Source organism: Cricetulus griseus, chromosome 7, assembly GCF_003668045.3.
Source record: "Cricetulus griseus strain 17A/GY chromosome 7, alternate assembly CriGri-PICRH-1.0, whole genome shotgun sequence".
In the NCBI taxonomy this organism is placed as follows: domain Eukaryota; kingdom Metazoa; phylum Chordata; class Mammalia; order Rodentia; family Cricetidae; genus Cricetulus; species Cricetulus griseus.
This window is the reverse complement of record NC_048600.1, coordinates 5,706,029-5,718,142: the sequence shown is the minus strand read 5'-3', so window position 1 is coordinate 5,718,142 and position 12,114 is coordinate 5,706,029. Positions and strand designations below refer to the sequence as shown.

Sequence of the window (12,114 nt, the reverse complement as noted above, 5' to 3'; positions counted from 1 at the left end):
GGGGGGACCTGGAGAAATTGTCCAACTGCTTCCATCTGTCACAGTTGTCACTCCTTTAGCTTCCTGTTGCCTGTCCATTGACTTCCTGCGCAGGTCACCCTCCAGTGGAAGGAGACCAATGGCAAGATAGAAGCTGCCCCTCAACTAAAAGGTTGAAGAAGAAATGCAGTAGGAGTAGACCTGGGGTGTTGGGGGTGCTTCTCCATTTTCACATTTGCTATGAAGTTCTGTTTCAACATTTCCCTTTGATACTGGTCACCTCCTGCCAATCAGAACTAGGGTTCTCCAGCAATCTATATCATGGCTCTCTCTTTCAAGAGTTGTGGCATGTTAGATGGAAGAGTCACAGAATGTAGAAACATAAATTGCCCGACACAAAGCACATGGAGCAATCACTGAGAGACACTTCCATACTGAAGAGTGCAAAATCCACCTTGGTACTGTTTCTGTTCCAGTGGAGGGAGGGGCCAGCTCTTTGTCACTCTAAGGTTCACATTATTACCAACAGGTGAAGAAAGTAATTGGGCATTGCTCCTCCAAGACCTCCGGTAGCTTTTGCATCAGACACCTGTTTGGAAAGTGCCTCTAATTAATTTCAACATCGATCATTTTGTTTTAACCCATCTAGGCTTATCCTAAAGGTTGCTTTATGGACCGTAGTTTTGGAGACTCTCCATCTCTCGTAAGCTTGACTCCCCGCTCCCCACCCCTGTGTGTGCTTTAGCTGGTTTACTAACTGCCCCCATCCTCCTGTCAATCAAGTCTCCTCCATGTAAGCTTCTATCCACCTCACCCTGAAAACCAGGCCTGCAGCAGCTGTGCTCACAACCAGAGTTCCAGTCCTGGTGGCTTCGGTCCTGTGGTAATTGTGGTTAATTAACAAAGCTAAATAATTAATATTGGTTGACTTACTTTTTTCAGTCTGAGTGGATGTTGAAGGGGAGCCCGGCACAGCAGGGGCTCCCTCCAGGACGCCGGATTAGGCACAGACCACACCCAAACACCTGTTTCCACAGAGAGATCTTTTATTAAGTGGGGAAGAAAAGTTAAAGTGGCTGCTCCCTGACTCTGGCAGCAAAGGGCCTTGCGGGTGTTAATTTTTAAGAGGAGGAGAAGGGGAGGTCTGTGTTAGAAGGGGAGGTGATAGAGGAGATAGAGAATGAGAGAGAAGGGGAAGGGGAAAAGGAAAAAGAGTCAGTGACAAAGGACTGCCTCTGGATAGAGAGGAGACAGATGTGGCCCATAGGCAAATAGTGGTTTATAAAGGTAAACAGGGGAAACCCATGTTAGGATGAGGTGTTTAATTTTAATTGGGTTTGATAATTAGGTGAACCAAAGGGGGCTTCTGATTGCTGGACTTTGGTAGTCAGCCTCAGGAAGAGGAAGTAGTCAAATAAGGGACTAGGCCTTGGAGGGCTAGCTTTAGGAGTGTACTCTAGTGGTTTTTAGCAAGACGGAGGAAATGGCAGAGAAGGGCAAGGCCCGCTCTGCTCAGGTGGGCAAGTATCCCTTTGACATGATTTTGAAGTCGGGAAAGAATACTCATTCCCATAGTAACTCCTTTAGTACCTTGTTAGTGATCAAGATGGGCAAAGATGTAGACTGGTCTCATTCTTTAGCATGTGGCTATTTAGTTCTCTGCACTATTTTTTTTTTCCTTCCTCTCATCAAATTGTCCTGGCACTATTGTCAAAAGCGTACATACTGATAGTTTATTTCTGAATTCTAAATTCTAGAAGTGACCTGTCTTGTCCTTACAGCAACACCACACTGTCTTAGTCACTCTACAATTGGATCATATTTGGAAATAGGAAGTGTGAAGCCTCTAACTTTGTTCTTCTTTTAAATAGTGTTTGTCAATTCTTAAGTGCTTATGTTTCCATGTGAGTTTTATGACCAGAGTGTCAATTTAGACAAAAGAATGAGCTAGGATTTTGATTAGGGTTGCACTGAGTATTAGATGAATTTAAGGAGTATTTTCATCTTAACAGTATTGTCTTTCAGTCTGTGTCTATTTATCTAGAACTTTTTAATTTCTCTAAACAGTTGACTAGAGTATAAGTTTTGTACTTAAATTTTTTGTATTATTCTTTCTGATTCTATTGGGAAATGGGATTAAACTTTATTTTCTGAGTGTTTATAGTGTATAGAAATCCACTTTTCTCATATTGCAGTTTGTACCCTGTAACCTTGCTGAAGTTGTGTATAATGTCTGATAGATTTCAGTGAATTTTTGAGGGTTTTTGTTGTTGTTGTTGTTGTTGTTGTTGTTGTTATTTTAAATTCAGGATCATACTGAGTGCTTCTAGAGATAGGCTTATTTCTTCCTTTCCACTCTGGATGCCTTTTACTTATTTCTTTTCCCTAATTGTCTTGGTTAGAACTCCCATATAATGTTAAACTGATGTTCTAAGAACAGACATCACTGTCTTTTTCTTGGTCTTGTGGGGAGGGGTCATTCTTTCAACATTGCTAAGTATGATGTTATCTATGAGTCCTTGTAGACTCTTGTGTTAACTTTTCCTCCACTGTGATTCAAAAAATACTTAAGAAATGCAACCTAAAAAGAAAAAGTTTATTGTGGCTTATGGTTCCAGGTTCATTGTTGCCTGACCCTATTGTTCTTAGGGCTATGTCAAGACAGAAGCATCATGACAAAAAGGACATAGCAGCCAATGAGCAGAGAGCTAGAGGAAGGTTCAGGGGGCAAGATATACCCTTTAAAGGCATGCCCAAGTTCCTCCAGTAAGGCTCTATAATAATCCCTTCAGCTATGAACTTAACGGATTGACCAGCTGATAAAGTCAGTGTCTTACAAGCCATGTACATCTGCCTCAGTAGTTGAATCTTCAAGGCACAGTCTTTGGGTGATGGTGGTGCTGAGAGCATACTTTGTATTCAAAGGATAACAACACTATTTATCAAGTTAACCGAGTTCCCTCCTAGTTCTTATTGCTAAGTGTTTTCATAATGGGAGAGTTTTGGTTTCCTTCAGATGTTTAGTCTGCATCATCTGAGAAAATGCTATAGTTCCTGTTCTTTATTCGGTTGACACACCTTATTAAGATTAACTGATTTTTGAATAATTGAACCAGCTTTGCATTATGTAATAAACACCAAATAGTCATGGTATTTAACCCCTTTTATATGCCCTAAGATGTGGCCTGGTAGTAGCGTATTTGAGAAGTTTGTCTTGATCCACAAGATCTGTAGTTTTATTTTCTGGTGGTGTCTTTTATCTGATTGGATTTAGTTTTCAGCAAAAGCATCATTGGTCTCATACTGAGAGTTTTGAGTATAAAACTTTTAACTCCTTAGCAGACGTAACCATGGGACAGAACATAGGATACAAGCTTTCAGTTGAAGGACTTACTCCTGCCATTTGCTAAATATGTATTTTTGAGACAAATGATCTAGAATCCCCTCACTTCTAACCTCCTGAAAATACCTGCCTTATACCTTTTGTATTGGGATTAAATGAAGTAGTAGATGTTGATGGCCAAGCATTAATAATTACAGATTATTAAACCAAGGAAGGAAACAAAGAGCTGAGGAAAGAACAGGCCTAACTAAATCTTTGGAAGCAGAACAAAAGCCAGTGTGAAAATGAATCCTTGTTCAAAGATACTGACTAAGCTGAGTAAAATATAGTCACACATACACGTGAGTGCCATGGTCTTAGAGGGTTACCTGTATTGGGGTGGAGGAAGTCAGTATAGATCTTGCCAAGGAGCATCTCAGTTCCTTTGTGTGAATGGGATAACTGTGTGTGTGTGTGTGTGTGTGTGTGTGTGTGTGTGTGTGTGTGTGTGTGTGTGTTTACTGTGCACTAGTCCCTCTGTGAGAGTTAAATTCAGTTTACGACATTTCCATTAAATTATAACTTCCTGCTGACAGAACTTTCTAGAGGTTATTTCAAAACATACAAAGATACCACTCTAAAAAGTGACCTCAAGTGTGCCTTGTGTAGTTGAGTTTCTTTTATGAAAATATGATTACATCATTTCCTCCCTTCCTATTCTTCCTTCGAACCCCTCCTATGTATCTCCCCTCCCACCTTGCTATTCTTGAAATCATGACCTTTTGAGAGAGGACAGCATGTGTGTGTACCTAAATATATAAATGCAACCTACTCAGTCCATCGGGCGTTACTTGTATGTATTTGAATTCAGAGCTGGCCACATGGCATTGTATAACCCAGGTAGGATTGCTTCTCCCCCTCCTGGCCTCTCCTAGTTGCCTGTATCTCTTTGTCTATGGGTGGAGCCTCATGAGATGTGCCCCCTTCCACATGTCTTGTTTGTTTGGACTCTACAGAAACAAAGCCAGCCTGTGTATTCAACAGTGTGGAGTATTACGACGGAGACATGTTTCGAATGGACAACTGTCGATTCTGTCGATGCCAAGGGGGTGTCTCCATCTGCTTCACTGCTCAGTGTGGGGAGTTGAACTGCGAAAGATACTATGTGCCTGAAGGGGAATGCTGCCCTGTGTGTGAAGGTAGGGGATAGCTCCCTGGAGGCTGAATGGTTCAGAGCTTTTTGTTCAAAACCTCTCTAATTCAGAGGGATGTGAAGTCCCCTTGTAATAGCTCCATTGTTTCTTTTAGAATGTTGATAATGCATAGTGGGATATATGGAAATACCTTCCTGAGGAAAGCTCCATTTGGGGGACAGCCAGTGGTCACATGTTTTACAAGTTGACATGTGATTTCGGGTTGCTTCCTGTTCCTGCCCTGCAGCTGTAGTGGTAACTTAGTAAGTTCTAGCACCAAGCTTGTATACACCTTGGCATTAAAATTTGTCATCTGCTGTCCTTGGATTGCTCGGCTAGAGTTGGTATGGCTTGTCACCATCAGTCTTAGCCAGTCATCTCAGAGCCATGACCCTGCTGCCATTTTTCCCTGGAAAAGTTGTGCTACTTAGAGTCAGGCTACAGATTGGTGTAGTGGCAGCAGCAGTTTCAGGACCAGGCATGTGTCAGGTGTGACTTTTAGGTACCTGTTGATTCTGTATTCCTCTTTTGTTCAAGCAGTAGTATTTGCATGTTCCTCCTGCAGACTCCTCCCATTTCTGCTTGTCATAAGTAGTGAGATGTCATAATGGCACCCTGATTCTCATCTACTGCACCCTACCCCCTTAATGATCAGGAAACTGAAGTTCAGATAAACCATTGATCACCTAAGTTTGCAAGGAAGCCAAGAACAATGGGCCAGGGCCTGAAAGAGCCTGTGGTATCTCCACTGCTCAGACAGTGTTCTGAGCAATGGTCACACGAACCTCTTGTCCTGACTGGGTCACAAATCTGTAGTCCAAAGTTTACTTGCCCTCTGCTCACAAAGCACAGGGCATGGTGGCCTGTGCAGTTCTTTACTGTCCTTCTTGAAATCCTTTTGATGCTTGTGCTTTACTTATCATACTGTATTGAAGACCTGAAATAATCTAATGTAGGGCACCTCTATTCCTGACCTCAAGCAGTTGTTCATACTAATGAGTCCTTTCATTGCTTGGAAAGTATTTCAGCCAAGACAGGAGAAAAGTAGTTCATTTTTTATGTGTCACTGAGGTTTTAAAAAAAAAAAAATCACCTCAAACTTTGAACTTTCCCAATTGATTATTCTCTAACCAGCCCTAGTTGGAAGTAGAATCAGAAACTGCGTCAGGGTTAGTGAGGTAAAAACAGATAGGAACCTCTGTATTAACAGTCTCAGTGAGCTTCCTGTGCAAGCATCTGATCACCTCTCACCCCCAGAATTCAGAGCCAAGCTCAAAGCAGAATGAACTAAGCACTGTAATGTTTTTTTATAAAGGACCTGGGAAAGTCCCAAGTACCTGAGGTCTGTAGACCACTTCCATTGAACTTTTGTATAAATGCCCTCACTAGCCTCTAAAGTTAACCTGGTTCTCTCATCTTACTTGTTGACGCCAGTTTTTACATATTTTTAGTAAAGAAAATGGAGCAATCTATCGATGGTTCTCCTTACAGAGATACTTGGGGCTATTTTTGCATCCATTATTTATGTTCTTGTCCATCATTTCAGAATATTTCTTTTTATGGTAGTCTTGTCTAATTCTGTCTTTCAACCTTGTCTATTACTTAGCTGCCCAAGTTATGGGAAAGAAAATGGTATAAATTCAGTCCTCCTTCCTCTATGGGATGTCCAAACGAGCTTTGCCATGCAGACAGCTGCATTAAGGACCTACTGTGCTCCTTCCCAATGTCCTCATCGGCCTGTGGACACCATCACAGTTAGTTCACTTGGTCCCAGAAGTAACAGTTATCACTTTGAGTTCAGTGGGCAGTACTCTTTCTCCTTTCCAGGTGATGAAATCGATGTGTAGAAAATATTTAATTCAGCAGCTCAAACGACTTTCTCCAAGCCTGAAACAGACCTGTGTTTTCTCAGTACCAAAGCTTGTCTCTATCTCCATGTCTTGACAATCCTAGGAGTGATGACACCTGCATACCTGTTTCTAGGTCACATTCCTCCTAACTGCCATGTCAGAATGAAAAGATAGAAGTCCATTATGATTGCTGCCTTTGGATGTAATCCCAGGGACCACTTCCTATTAGTCCCCAGTTTCCATTGATCATAGTTTGAATAGCATTGAGGGTGGAGCATGGAGAAAACTGTCTCCAGGTGCAGGCAGGGGTCAGGTTTGGAAGGCTCAATCTCATTCTAAACTCGTGTTTTGCTGTAGATCCCATCTATCCTTTTAACAACCCTGCTGGCTGCTACGCCAATGGTCAGATCCGCGCCCATGGGGACCGGTGGCGGGAAGATGACTGCACCTTCTGCCAGTGCATCAATGGAGAACCTCACTGCGTGGCCACCGCCTGTGGGCAGAGCTGCATGCATCCCGTTAAAGTGCCTGGGGAGTGTTGCCCCGTATGTGAAGGTAAACCTTGCTTTGCGATTCTAATGAGTGTCTGGCACAATGTCTCCAATCAAGGAAGCTTCTGCCAGTATGGTCTTGTTTTCCTTTTTATTTCCTTGGGCATAATGTCTGCTTCGTGCTGTTACTAGTTGCAGACAAATTTATTATACAACCCAAATCGTCATTAGGGGAAAGTGTTGGGAATTTAAAATGAGAATAGCATGGCCTTTGCTTTAGCATTGCACATGTGCTTGTCTGTACACATTACACAGTCCAAGCATGCATACATTTTGAATCAGTGCACTGCAAGCCTACCTGCCACCCAAAGGTCAAGACAAGGAAATAAAATCGGAAGTCAGAGCCCTTGCTCAGGCACAGCATGTTCAACTTGTGGTACTTCACAGCCCAAGAATGCTGATGGCCAGAAGAAAATCCCAGAACTCTCAAAGGCAATCCGCACTGGCCTCATTCTGAGCACCCTGCTCCCTCTACAGCTAAGGCTGAGATGACCGTGACTTCCGGTTCCTCTAATTCTTTGCCTTGTGACCTGGTTCCCCACATTCACTTTGTCTTTTCCTGCTCTGGAGAGAGCAGCTGAGGCACGCTAGGCTCATTTCTGAGCCAGCTGCTGTCCAGTTCACTTCCTGTACCCTGAGAAGATAGTTTGCATGCATTCTTAACTCAGGCATGTCAGTCTGCATAGACGTGAAATGACTGAATGTTTTTACGCTGGCAGAGCCAGTAGGGGACCCATGCTTAGGAAGCATTTTGCGTAGTAAAATGAACGAATATTGGCCAGAACCTATGTTGAAAATGGATCCCTGTAGAATTGATAAACCATGTAATAAGAAACGGGCAGGCTTTCTTCCAGGAAATGATCTAATTAAGGTCTTTTTTAATAGAAAGAATTTTTTTTCCCATTTATGGTGGATTAGTTGTGTGTGTTAATTGCTATATGTGGCAAGAAGAAGCTTCTCTGATGAGGGTTGAGTGATGCACTGATCAGGGGGTACAGCATTATGTCATTACAAGTCATCTGATTGCCTGTCGTGTTCATTTAGCAGAATAATAGTAATTGGTTTTCCCCTAGGCCTGTGACGTGTAGTATCAAGAAATCCTTTGCTAGAATCTGAATTGTAGTACACTAAGACTTCAGTTTGGTTACTGGTGTATGGTATTAGCCAGCCTCACAAGGATTAGACTTCCTTAAGATCTTAAAAACCACGTAAAGAAATGGAAGCTGGTGGACTCTTGTACATTGATGTCACCAGTCCGCTTACTGTTACCCTACACCGAGTAGAGCCACCACCCTCCAAGAAGTTATAACTTCCAGATGATAGATTTTGTAGAACTCATACACTCCCTTTCCAGCCCCTAAAGGCAGCATTGTAGGGCTGCAAAGAGGCCATGTGGAAAGCTGTGTTGTCCCCCAGTGGACTTGGCAAGAGTACTTTGCTGATGGCAGTAAGGTGGCAGTGCCCAAACCTAAGTATTATGGACAGTCTGTTGTCAACCTGAAATATTAAAGTCCCAAAATGTGACTGATAAAGTAAACAAAAATCACAAATGCTTAGCTCAATAAAAACCAGCCTTTTAACCTCAAGTTTTGCTATCTACATTCAAAATGAAACTTTTAGAGTTTGTTACTGAACCAGGGTGGGGGTTTGGGAGATACTTTCCAACCAAAATAAGTTAACAAAGCCACCAGTGTGTGTGTATGCAGTTGATCTAGTCTTAGCTTGTAGAGGTCACCAGTGTGTGATCTAGTCTTAGCTTGTAGAGTTAGGAGCCTGGGTAGCCTCTCTTAGTTGGGTCACTTCGTGTTTGGGTTCTGTGGCATCTGCACAGACTTGTGACCTAATTCTTGACAGCTTAAGAAAAGAGTTACAGTGTGAGTGAGCCATTAATACCAAAAGCTTAATGGAGAACCTCCTGCAGCCTAGTAAAGACAAAGGTAAAGACGGGACACTTCACGGAGCACACTTAACTGAGTTTTCAATTAAACCAGGGAAAAGAGAAGCATGTCTATTCTGTGAGGTATGAGCTTGACATTTGCACCTAACGTTCTGGATGTCCTTTGTAATGGGCACTGTGCTGACGGCCTTGCTATCCCATTTTAGAGATGAGGAAATGAAGACTAAGAGAGACTTAGCCACCGTGTGGCATAATTGAACTTTTCCTGCCGGCCTTGCACCCAGCGTCTCCCCTTTTTTTATGAATCTTCATCCATGACTGGCTTTTGGCTCCTTGTCAGAGAGAGACTGGAGTGATATAGCAGGGTAGGAGATTGATGAAGTTTGGAAAATTCCTATAAGCATTTGGGATGTGATCACCTGTTGACCCTCCGCCCCAGTTGGTAGAACTCAGGAGAGGGTGCCCTTGAGATACCTCCAGAATTGCCTTCCAGACTCCTGTCTTGGGTGGCCCTCTTGGCCTTGACAACACAGTGATTTTCTCAGTTCATCCCGAAGCTCCTGCTGGTCCCTCTTTGTCTCTATCTGTCTTCCTCACATCTTTCAGAAGATTGCATCTTGTAGTCCTCAGAGAACTCATTTGGCTACTGTTTGTTCTTTTGTTTTTCACCTGAGTGGAATAGCAAGTTTGGTCTAGGATGGTATCAGTTCTCCAGAGATTGTCACTGTAAGATGTAATAAAGGCAGAATGACTTTTTTTTTCCATACAGAATCAAAATTCAGAGACTGATACTGAAAAGTTACTGATAAATAGTAAGCATTCTAATTATTTTTTAAATCATGTAAGTAGAGAGGGTCTTATTGTGTAAGACCAAGAAAATCTGTGCATCCATTTGAAAACATTTTTCTCAGTAGCTGTTCCATAGTACTGTTCAGTATAATGGCGAGTAATTTCAGAATTGCAAAAGAATGGGATGAAATAAGGAAAAAAGAAGCCATCAGCCAAAATCATTTACAGACAAACAGAACTACTGGCACGTATGAGATTCAGACCCATAGGAAACTCCTGCACACACACTTGCCTAGAGTGTTGACCCTCATGCTTTAGCTTTTTCTCAGGTACTCAGAATGTGAAATTAGAAGAGCCAACCCCACACAGACATTGTGGCTTTGAGTGTTTCAAAAATAACTCACAAGTTACCAAATATCGAGTTAGGATCTCCAGAGAGAGAGAGAAAACCTTGGGGCTGTCATTGTCATTAAAAATGCCTACCTTCCAAGCGACAGCATAATATGACTGGCTACTCCCAGAGGACCAGAACATGAATCTGGGAACCCTTGAAGACAAGGCTGTCACTTGACAGCTAACTTGATTCAGAAGTACTTTAGTGCTTTTTAAGTTGTCACTTAAGTACTCTTGTAATGAAGTCTTATTGAGTTATTGTCAACAGCCAATTCAGGTGTACCGATAAGCTTAAGCCATGTCGGTCTGTAGGCTTGAAACAGATTGTATCCTCCTATTTTCCTTTGCTGGTTTTTCTGTGTATCTTCTCATGTTCACCAGTCTCATTTGGTTTGATTGGTGGGTATTTTGAGACAGGGTTTTCCTGTGTAGCCCTGACTGTCCTAGAACTTGATATGTAGACCAGCACTATCCTCAAACTCGGAAGTCCGCCTGCCTCTGACTCCAAAGTGCTGGAATCAGAGGTGCCACCACGACAGCATGCCTGACTAATCTCATTGGTTTTAATTTCATTCCTAAGAGCTAGGGTAGAAATGCATGGAATAAATATGAGGTTTGCAATTCAGGTGTATATATGAAAGACCTGTCCTATGTATTTTTTAATCTAAAATTTAATGTGGAAAGGACAAAGGGATAATATCATCTTGCTTGCAGTCCTTAACAACTAACATTGCTTGCTCACTTACTGTGTCGTGAGTACAAGAGCATCATCTCATCTGATCCTGCAGCATCCTTAGAGCGGGTGGTAGGTTGTCACAGACCTCACAGCTCTTGTCACTTGTTTTGAGCTGTACAGCAAGCATGTAGCAGCACTGTGTCATCAAAGTCCAGGCTCTGAACTTTGCACCCACACTTCCTCAGACACTAGAAAAGCCACACATCCCTGGGGGATGAGGAATTTCCCATGTTCTTTTGAATTATTAAGTGATAACTATGACTACATATAAGTAGGTGCTTAAAACTTTTCAAATGAGTAAACAGTGAGCAGAGGCAGGAAAGGAGGGAGGGAGGCAGGGAGAGGAGAGGGAGGGAAGAATGAAGTAGCAAACCCAATACTTCCTTGACTCTGGATCTCCTTGTCTAAGAAATGGGATAATAAGATGGAGTCACCTTAACCAGAGCCTGAACTGCCATCTAAACCCCTGACCAGTGAAGAAAGGACAACTTTGGGATGTTTGTATGTGAGTCACATTTTGAGGTCAGACTATAGAGTGTCTCCTGTGTTTGACATTAGTGGCCCTCTAGCTCCAGATGTTGTGGCTCCACCAGCTTCCCTTTGCACACCAGGAGTTTCACCAAGTGCCCTGCTCTTGGCTCCATTGCAGAGGTAACCCCTTAGGCCTTCCATGACTGGTGTGTAAGTAATCTGAAGTTGGTTCTCTCCGGTTCAGCTCCTAAAGACTGGAATTTCAAAACTTGATGAGGTTTCCCCAGGGTCAGGCCAGTGCCAGCTGTCCTGTTGAATCCGTACTACTTTCAAAGCACACGGCGTGAATGTGTAGATGCCCCACTGTGTTGTTGCTCACTTATTTACATAGGCAAGATTGGTATTTCTTATGCCACAGTTAGGTGTCTTTTAATAATTTGGAAATTTTCTCCTCAGTACTATCACGTACACAAACTGCATAGGTTAGTTGTTAATGCCATGCAATACCTAAGGACAGTATGAAACTTTTTTTTTCTTCTTTTTAAAAACAAAATAAATTTTCTAGCTCAAGTTAAAATGAGGCTACTGCTGAGATGTGTGATAAGCTTTCTAAATAAGAAAAAAGGCAAGTCATGGGCCAGGCGTGGTGCCCACTTAGCAGTGACACCCAGTACTGGAGATAAGAGTTACAGGGTGACTTGAAGCATTACTGTCAGTCCATATTTGCTGTCTCCTTTTGGGTGGTGGTTGACCCACCCAGGTGACCACTGTGACCAGAGCGTTGTCCTGGCTCCTGCAGAGCTTCCTATAGGGAAGCAGATGATTCTGATGACCTTGAAGATTTCACAGGCAACTCCAGAATCCATCACTTTCCAAGAACTAAAAACCTTTCCTTTCCATTGCTTATTCTTCTCAGAAACCAAAGCAAAAACC

The 12,114-nt window shown here is 42.6% G+C and overlaps 1 protein-coding gene across 1 annotated transcript in view; it reads left to right on the top strand.

Annotated features, from left to right (window-relative positions):
- The window catches only part of Crim1 (cysteine rich transmembrane BMP regulator 1), a gene marked incomplete at its 5' end in the record, with an annotated part of 180,500 nt that overhangs the window by 109,843 nt on the left and 58,543 nt on the right, over positions 1 to 12,114 (top strand). The window contains 2 exons of the mRNA XM_027426062.1: positions 4,318 to 4,500; positions 6,702 to 6,899. Of these exons, the coding sequence (XP_027281863.1) occupies positions 4,318 to 4,500; positions 6,702 to 6,899 (381 nt within the window). The remainder of the gene's footprint in view (positions 1 to 4,317; positions 4,501 to 6,701; positions 6,900 to 12,114) is intronic.